Here is a 14,251-nt window from a genome sequence, read left to right as displayed (position 1 = left end):
TCTAAGAAATTATGCTAGAAGAAGAAATAAAATATTGCATATAATATAATCATTTGCTGTGATATAGAGATTAAAGAATATTATAAATCATATAATAAAGAGCAACATTACTTTATGAAATTATAACATCTACGTTAAACAACGTAATGGGTAAAGCAATGATTCTAATGGAACGATCTTAGGTTAATAAGAGATATCGAATTCGACGAGCCCTTGTAACTAGGTTTCCTTCGTTACAACACATCGATCTACGTCAAGCGATAAGGACCAGGAGTGTAACCCTCGTGATAAGCCGGATAAACGTATCCGTGATGCATACCCGGCACAGGTGACATGAAATTATACGCATCTTCGGTCTTGTATGTATGTGTGTAAGGGTCTGTTGACAGAATTGGGCTCGTCTTACCGGCTCGATTGCTCTGGTCGATCATGGGCTGGACGATTCTACGCCTCGCATTGATGAACCTGTAACAAAAGAAATGTACCAATTAGAAATGGAATGTAGAATCTTTAGATATTCGATAATTTTATTTAAAAATATTTCTTCTTCTATTTAATCAGTTGTCTTAAGGCTTCCTTAGTGGTTATGTAAATTTTGTGTTAGTTATTTATTGCTATAAAATCATATCATGGAAAATATAAAAACATTATGATTTATATTTATAATTTTATAATTATATTTGTAATACACATTGAAAAATTGCAGGTCAAGATGCAAATGAGATTTATAAATATTATTAGAGATGTATCGTATTTTTGTTGAATCAATACCATTAGATATGGCGTTGACTATGAAATATCATAAAAGTTAAATATATATTTAATGAAGAAACATTTATAGAAACAGCTGAGTGCAAGTCTCGTCATACAGGAAAGAGTGTCTATTTTAATTATCCCTTCGATATACGTATGAGTCACTCAGAAGGGAACCGAACAATTCTACTTTCTGTAAAAGTTCTTAATTTCAGTAGCAAAATATAGATCAGAAATATGATCAACTTTTTCCATTTTCGTTAACTCCGACAAGAAAATCAACAGTTTCAAATAATTTCATTTTTATAACCTCGAAACCCATTTCTACATTTCCAAACAAGATCTAAGAACATTTGTCAATTTATCTACCACGTTAAATGCGAACTATACATTAGCTTGCTGAAGAAAAATAGCCTCAAATAAATCGGTAATGCCACCAATCAGCGTCTAACGTCGGTCATTTAGCTGCTTACGGATCTCCTCGTAGCAGCGTCCTTGGCAAGAAATCTATTCCGGTAATCAGAGATAACGATAACAGTCAGGTAGCCAGACGTATTCATGACTCATTATGTAGATCAGTGGATCATGGGCAGCGGGCATTAGGCGATCGGCGTGATAAGGTCGAAAGCTCGGTCAGAACGCGCATACGTACGTCGATGTATCGTTCATCTCAATTTGGCCGGCCGGGGCGGTTACCGTCGATATTTCATCGGCGTAAGGTCGGTAATTGTCGGACGTAATTTCCGGCCGAATCGTGTATGTTAATTTGACGAAGTGGCCAAGCGAAATGCACGCCCGAAAGAGAACTACAGGTGCGCGCCGCAATGACCGGAATCGAACTGTCCTCGTTCCATCGATCACATTTCGCCCTATATCTATCTTCTGTACGAAATTCTTGTTTTCTTTTTCAGAAAGTAAAGTTTTTTTTGGAAATACAGACCAACAAATAGCTTGTATAAAAAGACTGACAAATGGATGTAACTTCTGATTGCAGAAAAAGACAAAGCTTAAAATTTGTACAAATCTTTAAAATGCAAATCTTTTGTATCGAACTGTTCCAATTCCAATGATCATAATTTTTTCGCTTCTACCGTCCTTTTATAATTCTTGTGTACTTTTAGAGAAGAAAGTAGTGGGAGAACATAGAGTAATAAGTTTCTCGTATAGAATAATGAAAATTACAGGTGGATACAATTGTTCATTGCAAACTGCAAGACAGTTAATTAGATTAATCTAGGTCAATTCATCACGATTCTCTTGTTTTTATCATTCGTTAAAAATTATAGATCTTCATAGTAAAAAATCGGAAGTGGAATAGATTTTTACCCATATCTATGGACGAGATATCTCGCGGATTACCATTTCCCTCATTATGACGTATGACGAACGTATCGCAAGATACCTCGCCAAAAAAGTGACACAGTTTAATTCCTTTCCACGATTTAATTAACAATCACATCCATCAATTGTCCAAAACGCTTCGTAAAACACGTTCTCTCAGGATCATTTGTGTAAATCCTGACTAAATTTTTCAAAAAACATCCTAGAGGAGTATATTCTCCTCTCCATCGCTTCGCGACCTATTATCTGGCTAACAACGAAGAAAAAGGAGGCGGTGTGTTGTCGGCGGAAGACGGAGCAGCCGGGGCCGACAAGAAGAGAGAACTCCCGGGATCCTCGATACGTCATTAGCCACGGTGAAGGAGCTTCCATGCGAGCGCTTTCCAAACAATAGATCTGCGGTCTATTTCGAGTTTGGTAGAGGTCCAACCTGAGAGGGAGGTTGCTGCAGGCCACGAAGAGGGAAACGAGAAAGAGAGGGAGGGCGCGACGGAGAAAGGAAGACAGGCGAAAGGGCGTACGTCAGCCGACGTCAGCGTCGCGGCGCCCTAATGGGCGCAGACGCCGGAAGTGATTGGGTTTCTGCTCGACTGACTCGGGAGCACACCCCTCCTCCCCCTCTCATCGTGGAAAACCATGGTTCCGATGGGCGAGAAGAGGGATGAGCGAGAGAGGAGGAACGCGGTGGCAGCTGCAGCCCCTCTTGTTTCGCGTCGCATCTTTCTTGTTCGGTCTCACGCCTGGCCGGCTCCCTGTCCGGAGACTTATGAATAATAATTATTAAACTCTAACGCTCGACGCAGCTCAGCCAGTTGCGAGTGGCCGGTCCGACCGGCACGAAACTCGCGCGTAAGTCAACAACGGAGATTTCCGGTTCAATTAGAAGGAATTGGAGAGCTGCACGGTTGGACGAGTGTCGATGGTATGCGCGTGGATACTATTAAATAGAACAGATCCGCACATTGCATACTTTACTACAGAAAAGAAATTCTTTGAAGAAGTAAAAGATTCTTGAAACAAACTGCTAAGAAAAATCAAAACCTGACACTTTAGAGTAAATGACAATGCACGAAACGCCATGAAAGCTTTCAAGATAAGAGAAATCTAGATCGATTTCAATAGCGAATATATCGCGTACTACTGTGACTATTTAATCTTCCTCCGAGTTCCTTCACAAGTACTAAAGAAAGAAATGATAGGGTTGACACCCCCTTAAAACAAACGACAAGTGGACACGAAACACAGATCGTCGATAGAGCACAGTATAGCGTACTTGGAACGGAGAGCAGCGGGTGTGTAAACGCGCGGGAGGATCGTAACACCGACTACCCACAAAGTCAAGGCCTCGGCTATCGTTGGATGAAAGAGTATCCCTGCTTGTATAAACCGAGGGCCCCTTTCCAGCCCCCAAATACTCCTAAACGCCTCTGGTTCCCCTTTGGCGGCGTAGGCAGCGTGTCACAGCCAGCTGACTACTGCCGCCAACCCCCGCGTCACCCTCCTGGCAACCATCCCCGTGGCTGAAATATCGCCCGAACAATGGCGCACAGCCCCTAGTCAAAGAAGAACAGAGGCGGAGAAGAGAGAGAGTTAGAAAAGGGACGGAAGCAGTGGCAACTGCCCAACCTTTTCCCTCTCTTTCTTTCTTTCGTTCTTCGATGTGTGGGAGGGGGTTGGAAACCGGTAAAAATATCTTCGCTACCGGAAAACTTAAGCTCACCGCACATAGAACGGACAGGATGAAATTTTACAGTTGAGGTAGCGGCTGGCAAACGGTACTGTCATCCCTCGACCCTCCGGCGGCCTCATCGCGGGGTTGGTTTCGCGAATTGTCCGTTAACTCTTCGTTGGTCAGCTTAGATCTCTTGTTTTCACGAAAATAGTGGAGTTTTAGTTAAGCGTCTGATGTTTCAGGATAGTACGAATGAAGTCTATCTTTTTATAGAATTCTATAGGCTATGGTTAAATAAATATTACTGAAAGTTCTTCTTTAACTGTGTTCGTTATTCGGAACTCTAATTTTCTTTTTTAGAAGTTCTTTATTTATGGATTCTTTATTTTTTGAATTTTTTCTAACCTCAAATTTTATTACAAACAACCAACTAAAACTTGAAAATTGATTCGCCTTCAACAACTTCTTTATTCTACAGTTACAGGAGCTTCCAATTAAGGGCTGATCTAGTTTACGGCTTGATAACTGCTAACTAAGACGTTTAACAAAATTTTACGATAGACACTAAAAATCTACAATAAAATAAACCATTCCATTTATTCCAATAAATTCCAGCACCTCCAGACACATCAGAGGGCATCATCGTGCCGTTGATCGACAGATAGGAAATTAGTTTTTACGATTATTATCGCGATCGAGGAGGCGCGAGAAAAAAGCGAGCGCGATTAAAACGGTTTCGCTAGTATTTTCGCGGGAAAGCATCGCGAGCGGTGATGCACTTTTTACGCGTTTGTTATCGTGGACGATCGTAATGGCCCGGTAAAATTATCGGTTTACGACGCGCAGGATTCACGCCGTGTTCGGCTCGCGACGCGGCAAAGGGAGAGGCATATTGCGTCGTGCCAACCCCCGTGGGATGACAAAACACTTTTCACCGCGCCCTCGTCGCCGCTTTCAGGATTTTAATGCAGTTTTGATTATGAAGCCGAAGGGATGAGGTGGGGGGCATCTCGGTTTCGCGGCGTGAAACAAACCCCCGTCACGCGAGGGGTGAAAAGAGCCCGGCTCTCGCCGCCTCGTCATCGTTCCGGAAACGAATTTGAATTTTTCATGGAACACCGTGCCCTCTCTCTGTCTTTCTACGCGTCGAAGACGCTTTAATAAATGCGTTTAACGAACCCTCCTCAATCGAGTATATCCGAGGGATGGTTTTAGTTTTTCTGGAAATTCGAATTGATGGGAGAATTAAATTCTTATACTTGAATAAATATTATTTATATTTGAATAGAATGGAATTACTAAGTATTTCCATGAGTATAATGCGAGTGTTTTAAAAGTAGAAAGAATTTAGGTATCTACACCGGAAACATGAATTAAAGAAGTGCAAAGAGGGTTGAAATGAAATAATAAATTCGTAAATTGCAATCTTTTACCATTATGAGAATCTTTATACATCTACAGGAAAATGTATAAAAATGTATAGAATAGCGCGTTCATTATAATATTGTAATACTCTACTTATTAAAGTACTCACTAGTACACACAAGTACTAGTAAAACAGTAAAGTACAATAGGAAATTCAACAAATTTCTATTCTTCTATGTTTCTCTTTTTTAATATGCCCATGAAAATATAAATTTGCATAAACGTTCGCAATTTATATTGATCATCTTATATGTAAAATAATTTTACTAAGTAATCAACCTCTGAAAAGTGCATAATCCGACATCGTTTGAAGTCAATTGACGAATCGCTGATGCCCGATGGCGAGGCTTAAGTTCATCGTTACGTTTTTATACGAGTAGGGAGAGAGGTAAGAACATATGACACGGTTCTGCCATGGAAAAAGATATAAAAGCCAGAGTTACGAGAGGGTGTCTCCCGCATGACCTTCCAGCGCCGTGACGAAATTTAGTACGCTCCAAACGCATACATGAATAATGCTCGAATTTGCTTATACGCCGCGTGGATTCGATTCGTACGGTTTCATGGGCATCTACCGTCGTCGTGAGTATCGAGCGAATCGTCGGCCATTTGCGCGTCGACTTTCGGCAAGAAACGGCACCGTCATCAAAGCGAATTGCGGAAATGAAGTAACTTCCCTTCTTGGATGAATAATCTTCTAGAAGCGAATGCTCAGAATGCGGAAAACCTTCGCAGAGAATGTATTCAAGCAGACTTTACTTTCACAAACAAAATATGTTTCCTGCTTTATTATTAATTTATTCGGCTTCTTTCTGATATGAAAGAAATTTTTCTGGAATAACGTATAAATATACGTACAAAGTGTTGTATTTCTCCCTGCGTGACATTCTTCTTCATATACAACTCTCGAAAGTCTTGGAACATTTGTCATATTCGTTTCACAATTAGAAAGAAAGATATATCATCCAATTTTGAAGTTTACACATCAATAAAAAAATTACTAAACAATTTTCCAAAAAATGTATCGAATCTAAATAATTTATATTAAATAACAGTAAAAAGCGGAAGCTATCGTAAGCGTTCTTTATAGTTCGTGCTTTATACTTCTCATTTACCTCGTACATGTTTTCTATTTTAGTCGTAAGAACCAATATTATCCAGTTGAAAAATTTCCCGACTTTCATCTCATCAAACAAACCCGTACTATCGAGAGTTTCTCAACGGCGGTCGAATTCGTTTCGCGATGTGGTAGAACAGCGGTGGTAACGATGATTACTGTCGCGCTGGCAACATTTACTCTCCGGCGGCGCTCGCAATTATCGGAGAGCTTCCATTAGTTAACTGCAGTCGATACGCGGCGGTGCACTGGGGTCCTCGCATCAAAACATCATTACTGCACGGACACGAGAACGCGCGATAGTCAGGCCAGCCAGCGAACGAGCTGGTATTGGTAATCAATTTCGCTGCTGTACAGAGAACCGCGGACTAATGCGACGCGAACGGCGAGCTTTCGCATTAGCGAGGCTCGAACAGCCGTCCCCGTGATCATTGCCCATTAGAGAATGAATCGAATCGCCTATCGAGCACCGCGGAAGCTTCCCGTTGATTTCCCGAAGAACCGTTCCTTCGAGTGGTTCGATAGATACAAATCTCGTATATGTTTTTCATGTTTCTACAGATTACGATTGGTTGAGACTTAATTCTTCGTAGTTATTTTTAAGGAAGTTATTAGAACTTGCGAAAATAAGAATATTCTTAAGCTTTATAGAAATATTATTATATGTGCTACTTAGAAGATTAAATGATTAGAGAACTCCATTTTCTGAAGATTTCCTTAATACTTCCGACCATTCAGAAATTAAACGATTAATGCAGGTACAGTCTACTAATCTAATTTCTGTATAACTCACATCTACTATAAGATTTGTAACCTCAATATGATTTATTTTTGGAGAATTTATCTATAATCTTCATAGTATCTCTATCTATACCTATATCTATAGTTCTGTATCTAGTGAACACATAGTCAGGCATTTCATTATAATAATAGAAGTTTCATATTCCTTGATAAAGTATTTTCAAAACATAATAAATCAACTAAAGATTGCATCGACACGTCGATTAAATCCGATTGCAAAAGCTTAGTACTTTGCAGAAAAACTCGAAGCCTAGGGTCACAAAACGCCAACGAGAAAGAAAAACGGAGGTGACGGTGAGAAGATCGTCGAGCCGCCAATATCCAAGCGTTGCGAGCGATAGAGTCATAAAGCAGGCTCTTCCACGTCGAATTTTTATGCGGCCATTGGAATCGCATGCCTTTCAGGACAATTTTGTTGCACCGGCGAGAAAGAAGGAGCGTGCGAGCCTAGCACGGAGGACATACCAAGCCGATGGTTGTAAATCCAGACGCTCATAAGCCGGCGATGCCAACCGCTGCATTTACGATCGATAAAATCATTTTATCCGAATATAATGCGCGCTCGATTCGCGCGCCATACCTCTCTGCCTCCACCTCCTCCGACCTTCTTTTCTTCTCGCTCTTTCGACGCTCTTCTTCTTCCAATCCTCTTTTTTCCGTATCTCTTTCTCCCATTCCCTACCGCCTATCCCTTTTTCTCCTCGTCGCATCTCTTGTTGGCTCTTTTTCGATCGCGATCGCGATTTCATTGTGATGCATTCGAGCGATCGGTTCGCGCCGCCGGGACCCCGAATCCTCGTTTTCTAACCCACACCCTTTGACTCTCGCCTTTTCTCTGTTCCCCATTCGGACAGCACTCGCGATACATAATTCCCGTTCGACAAATTCAATGAGCATTGTAGACCGTGAGCATCCTTCCAGCGTGTAATCGGGTTTCCTGGCGGTGTTGCGGCCAAAATCGCGGCAGTGCCGCCCCCGTGCCTCCGCCGAATTTAGGGGTTGGCCCGCGTGGCCACATCGAAAATTTGTATCCAAGCGCCTGCCGCGCCATCCCCGATTTTATCAATACTTTATGATCTGTTTAGCGGCCGATACTCACGCCCACGGATATTGAAAAACTCGCCTCCCTCTGTGCGAGCTAAACGGAATCGATCCACGCTGCTTTTCGCCTTGCTCGCTGGTGTTTAAACTGTGGATACAAGTTCGATATGCCGTTGATACTCCTGTGACTCGCTACTTTCTGACGAATAGTTTTGTGCTATTTCGTAGATAAATTATAGCTACGTGTACGAAACTCTGGTAATTTTGCAAAGCAATATTTGTAACGTGTGGACTGAGGATTTTATATGCATACCAGAAGAACAGGTTCCTTTTTACTATTTTCTTCATTTTGATGTTACTCGAGCAACTTGTATAGATTCTTAAATATAAGTTTCCTGAAGGTAGATGATAAACCAAATAATTAGACAAACCATTAAGCGACGAATCATTTTCGAAATGTTATCATTTTAAAAATGAAAAGACAGGTTTGGTAACACGGAATCGATTATTGAGATTTAGGGTTGCTTCGCAAGAAGCTACATCAGGAACTTAATGAAACAAGACCTGAGCCTTTTGCACATTTAAAAGTCACAGATGACAATTATTAATATTAACCAATTTTCTCCCTAACAACAGCAAGTTTAATATTAAAACACGGAAAATTGTACCTATTAGTTCTACGATATAATTTACCCTCTTAAGTGCCTGAAATACTAAAATCGGTAATAGAAATTTTTAACCTACAATTTGTCATTTATTAATTCACTAATATTATTAGTTGCTAGTTATCAACGTGAATGAGAAATGTGATATTAATCTACTTCCCGCGAAAACAGTAAAAACAAGCAACGCATAAAAGAAATAAAGTGAAAAATAAAAATAGCGAAACAAAAAGTGAGGGAACGGTGGCGTAAAAGATGGGAAGGAAAAAATGCGCGGGCCGAATTTCTGGTGGCTCGAGGGGGTTGTGGGGGTCGCGGCGCTGTGCCGGCCGGCTATGAGCGCGCAACGAGCGCGCGCGGCGATCGCGCGTATCGGATACGCGTAGACAGGTTATGTGTGTCAACAAAGCGATTTAACACGCGACGTGTCACTGATAGCTCCCGCCGCTCGTTGCCACTGCAGCCGCACGGCCGCGTCGCATCGACGTGTGCAGCTCGGCTGCGTTTAATCTATGGCCGTGGCGCAACGCTTTTTCGGAAAATTCCGACCTCCGTGGCGAACACCACCCGTCCGCCCCCGACCATCCACCCCCGTGGTTCTGCACCCCTCACCTCCGTGCCGCGGCCCGTGACCGGTTCGGTTCCCTCTCAGCCGCCCCGCCAGTGGAATTTATATAATTGTTTTGCCGGGGTCGCCACTAAATCGTGTTCCGAAGCGCGATAGCGCCGGCGCGTCGTTTCGCGCTGATGTTGATGGGCGGTTCGACGATCCCGCCAATAAAAGGATCCGGAAAAATGTTCGACGTCCGACGCGACTCGCCTGCCCGATTTTCGCCGCTCTTCCGCTGACTTTTAACGTACGATCGATTTTCCTGCTTTTACAAACGAACTGTTCTTTTTTTTTTGTTTCTTTTTTTCTTTTTTAGAGCTGTGTTTCGTTGGTTTTTTTCGGTTCAGAGGGGATCAGGCTAGTCTCAAGTGATTGAAAAGAGCGTAGCGAGGTTATTGAATGGAATGGAGCCGTTTTTGGTGATGCTGCTTTTAGGGATTTGTAGCTGAGGCAGGATTTTGACATGCTAAATTTGATATCTTGTATTTTTGGCTGTAATAGACATTGCACTATATTAGACAGGAAAATTTGGTAATATTTATTTACTGAGATGAGAAGGATGAGACTTGAGATTTCTCGTCGTCACATCTAATTACATATTAATTCACTATAAATTTACTATCATTGTTATCTACGTGAATAACGGATCAATCACAATATCCCACACTTCATAATCCACGAACTTTATCAACCCCTAAGGGACCCTGTTTATTAAGGAAAAGAAAAAGAAGAATTTGCATAGCCTACAAAATTTTTGAACATCCTATACGAATTCTCTAATATAAATGTAATATAAATTATCAAAATCATCAATGTGTCCAATTACATCCAAACTAATGTACTTATGATTTTAAGAATACATTCGAAGAGCAGCATCGAAACTCTGAACCATCGTCAATAGAACATCGTGGCAGAGAAACGTCGAGCCAGGTTGTCGCCATTTCAAGCCCTTTGAGGGCAAGCTTGTTCAGTTCGCGGAAGCAAGTTATTGGGTCCACAGCTGTTGCAACCCTCCCCCGTTACTGGGTAGTGGATACTCGAACCGATTGTCACCGGCTACCTCGTCGTCGGGGTCAGACTCATCTCGTCGTCGGGTCGAGGGTTGATACCCGGTTGCGCCGCGCCTAACATTCTCTCCCGTCCGTCTACTTTCCTCCCCGTTTCTATATTCCATGTCTGCCCCCTTATAGCCTGATTTTCACCCTATCTGCGTCGTCCCCGACGAAGGCGTCAGCTTGTAACAGTCTCTTAAACTCTCCGGCACCCGAGTCACTATATGTACCAACTGCTGACGCCGTTATAAACTGCTATACCTCCCCCGTCTTCGTGGCATTCGCAGGAATCGCGAGACCAGACGCACCGACTACGCAAATAACGATCAGACGTTTCGCGAGTGCGTTTACGCGCTTTTCGTAGGAAGAAGTATATTAGATTCTTAATCTTGAGATTTTTAGTGGTGTACTAATTAATCATTTCTCTGTCATCTGTAAAATTGATGAGGAAAGTATTTATCGTTCAAGATGTATGTACGACGCTAACCAGTCGTATTGATCAAAAGAAGAAAAATACTATTTCGTACCACTTCACGTTTCTAACAATTGTCATTCGTAATATTTTTATCTTTCATTTAATAACCAATTGAGTCAATTTCACCATGCCACTAGACATTCTTTCTGTAATTGCCCCTATAGTCATAATTTTTTCTGAAATAATAGAGAATTGTCCTTGGAAACTTATACTACTTAGTATTTCTTGTAACACTACTGTTACTAGTACTGCAATCTCAATGCAGTTTAACAAAAACTTCTTATTCTTTCTTCTTAGATCTCGGGAAAAAGAATTACGAACTGCACCTGGATTATTATTCCGAGATAGGCTATAAACTTTCACGTACTTTATATGCTAGTGCACAAGACACGATATTTATTGTTAAACGTACCTATCGTAAATTATATTTTATGAAGTTTCTCCGTATGGTCCCTGCACCGATGAACGTTACGACACTCTACAAACTTTCTACTTTACTTCCTTTAACATGCAAGTCTCCAATATTCTCATTTTCCCTCTTCTTAGTGTCTCTATTCCCATGTTTTATTCTTTGCATATTTATTACACCAGGACTAAATAAAAAATAATCTTTAAGTACAACAAAATTCTCTCGAAAACTGAAAAGAGACATTGTCTCCACTAACCAAAAGAACCGAAATGAACCACCAAAAGACTTCTACCTCGCTCATTCCACTGATAAGTGAAAGAAATCGAACTAGAAGTTAAGTCGGACCAAGGATTGACTTTCACCACTGGGTGCCTCGAATTTAGGGGCACGTGGCGGCAGTAAAGCAGACGCGTCGGTAAGCACGCCGTTTCTGTAGGCAAATGTGGTTGTTTAGGCTTCTAAAACCGCGGCCGTGCCATCCGTCCCAGACGGTGGCCCGAGGAAAAAGATACCCATTATTCCCGATCTCGGCGATCTCTGTGTTTCACTCGAGTAACTACTTTTTATTCAGATTTCAAGCGAGAGGAAAAAGCCTGTCGGAGAAGGCCTGCCTCGCGGTGGAGAGATAAGGGGTCGTTTAGATTGACCGTTCGTCCTCTGGATGGCCCTAAAGCGTCCCGTTTACCATCTCTGCGCGCCATGAAATCTTTTACCTACATCTCCGCTCGGTCGTGCACGTGGAAGCGTTACGTACATCCAAGACGTTTCTCATTCTGACGTTTGGTCCTTCGCGCGACCGGCTGCATCGCGCGGCGTCGCGCGTATTTTCGCGCGCGTGCCTCGCGGCTCCTTTGCCAGGATTCTGCTCACGACTTTTGATACCGAAAATTCGAGGATCGTGGAGAAATAGGGGAAGAGGAAGCAAACGAAATTTATGGAGGGTGAAGTTGGAGTTTTATATATTTGCCCGCTTGAATCGGTGCTGAGTAAGATTTGTGTGAGGTCTGGAAAACGAGACCGTGAAAAAATGAAGAAATATTCTGATAACGTATAAAGAGAAAGTTTGAATTTGTTTGCTACTGTAACTGGTTATGTGGACCAGTAGATTTTGTAAAATAGTTCTCGTAAACGTTGTACTTGAGAACCTGTGAGCTAAATTTCAGAGGAAAGAATATTTAAAAAATACATAGTATATATAATATATAATATATACATAGTATCGATTATGTTCAATCATAAACTTAGCATCGTGCACCTGAAAGTAGTTATGTATGTGTATGAAACTGATTAATCACATTCTCTTATGATTGTTTCTGGTCAACACTTTCCCCTCTCCTTTTCCCGACAAATACTAAATACGCGGTGTAATTGTCTTACATTTTATATATTCAAAAGCAGATACCTTATTCGAAACTGAACTGCAAAATTCATCAAATTAGTCAATTTACGCAGAACTGACAATAGCACAACGATATAGGTACAGTACGTGTTCTAAATATCCCCATCATAAACCTTCCTCTTATCAAAGATAATCACAGCGAAAAGATTATAAATCGCGAAACCAATTAAAACAACGGAAACTAATATCCGCGCTTAAACAAGTTTAAAAACATTCCTTTGATAGCGACGAGAAAGAGCGTAAAAGAGAATAAAAGGGGAAAAACGAAGAAGGGAATAGTGAGAAAAGAGAGAAAGAGGATAGGGAGGAGATCGAAATTTTTATCCGCGAGAAATAGAATACGAGAGTGGTTTATGGGTTTACACCGCGGGAGGATTCACGGGGTCCAGCCGGTATTTTTTATATTCCTACGGTCTTTCTCTCGTTTTCTCCGGCTCGTCCTCTTCGCCCCGCCCCCCACGAACCGCGGCATGGGGGCTCGCCGTGTGCGCGGAATTTGAATCCTCTTGTAATAAAGTCCGGGCTTTATGCGACGTCTGGTACCCCGTGCGCTCGTGCAGCCCGCGCATTTACCTACGAAAAGGTGAAATGTATACAGGTAGGTTCCGCCTATATGGCCTGTGTCGCTGATCAGGTATAAAACGTCGGTGACCGCGTCCCGCTCACGGAACACGTAAATAATACCACGAAATTGTTACCAGTCTCCTTCCTTCTTCTTTCTGCATTTTTTCGCTCGCGTTTCCATTTTATCTCGCCTCGTCTTTGTTATTCGTTTTTTGATTGCCTTGACTTTAGAAAAGTCGAATTTTACTATTGAGATTATTATGAGAAATCGAAGAACTTCGAATCATTAATCTAGTTTGGAAAATTGAATAACGTGTTTTGAAACAATAAAAACCAAGATTTGTACTGTATCTAAGTTTGTTGGAAACAGGATATGAATCTTTTTGTCGAACTTCGATATACGACCATAACAGTGGATATTTCTAAGAACGGATAATATTAGAACTATCAGATTAGAGTGATCAAAATGAACCAATCGTAATTATTCATAGAAATTCTATGAATTTACAACAGAAATTTAGAAATTTCAATATATATATGCATAAAAATTTGGCATCTTTCATTTTTATATCTCCAGTACAGGTTTTATACTTTAATGATCAATAGTTCTAGCGTTAATCTCTTGAAAGGTTTTGTCACGTAAATATGTGTGCATTTAATTTTCTTCAAACAAGTTTCCAAATTACACAAAAATCAAAATAATTGCTTTCGAGCATTCAAAATATTTCTCAATATTATACGCCCCGTTAATATTCGCAACTGTGTTTCAAGAAAATACATCTACAGAGTCAAACAATCATTATCTTCCTCTATCCTTAATAAATTCATCCTCTATCCTAAAGACATTAAAGTGCCGTTCAAACCCTCAAACGCTGCAAAAATGACATCATACTGCCTGCTCTGTGAGGTGAACGACCACTAGTCTTACAA

General features: G+C 41.3%; 1 protein-coding gene across 1 annotated transcript in view; it reads right to left on the bottom strand.

Annotated features, from left to right (window-relative positions):
* LOC117204789 (homeobox protein homothorax-like) overlaps positions 1-14,251 on the bottom strand; it is a 244,673-nt gene that overhangs the window by 34,664 nt on the left and 195,758 nt on the right. The window contains exon 6 of the mRNA XM_033442521.1: positions 407-465. Coding sequence (XP_033298412.1) covers positions 407-465 — 59 coding nt within the window. The remainder of the gene's footprint in view (positions 1-406; positions 466-14,251) is intronic.

This window comes from Bombus bifarius, unplaced genomic scaffold (genome assembly GCF_011952205.1).
Source record: "Bombus bifarius isolate JDL3187 unplaced genomic scaffold, Bbif_JDL3187 scf7180000007980, whole genome shotgun sequence".
In the NCBI taxonomy this organism is placed as follows: Eukaryota; Metazoa; Arthropoda; class Insecta; order Hymenoptera; family Apidae; genus Bombus; species Bombus bifarius.
The sequence above is the reverse complement of the archived record's forward strand: the minus strand, read 5'-3'. Positions and strand labels throughout refer to the sequence as shown.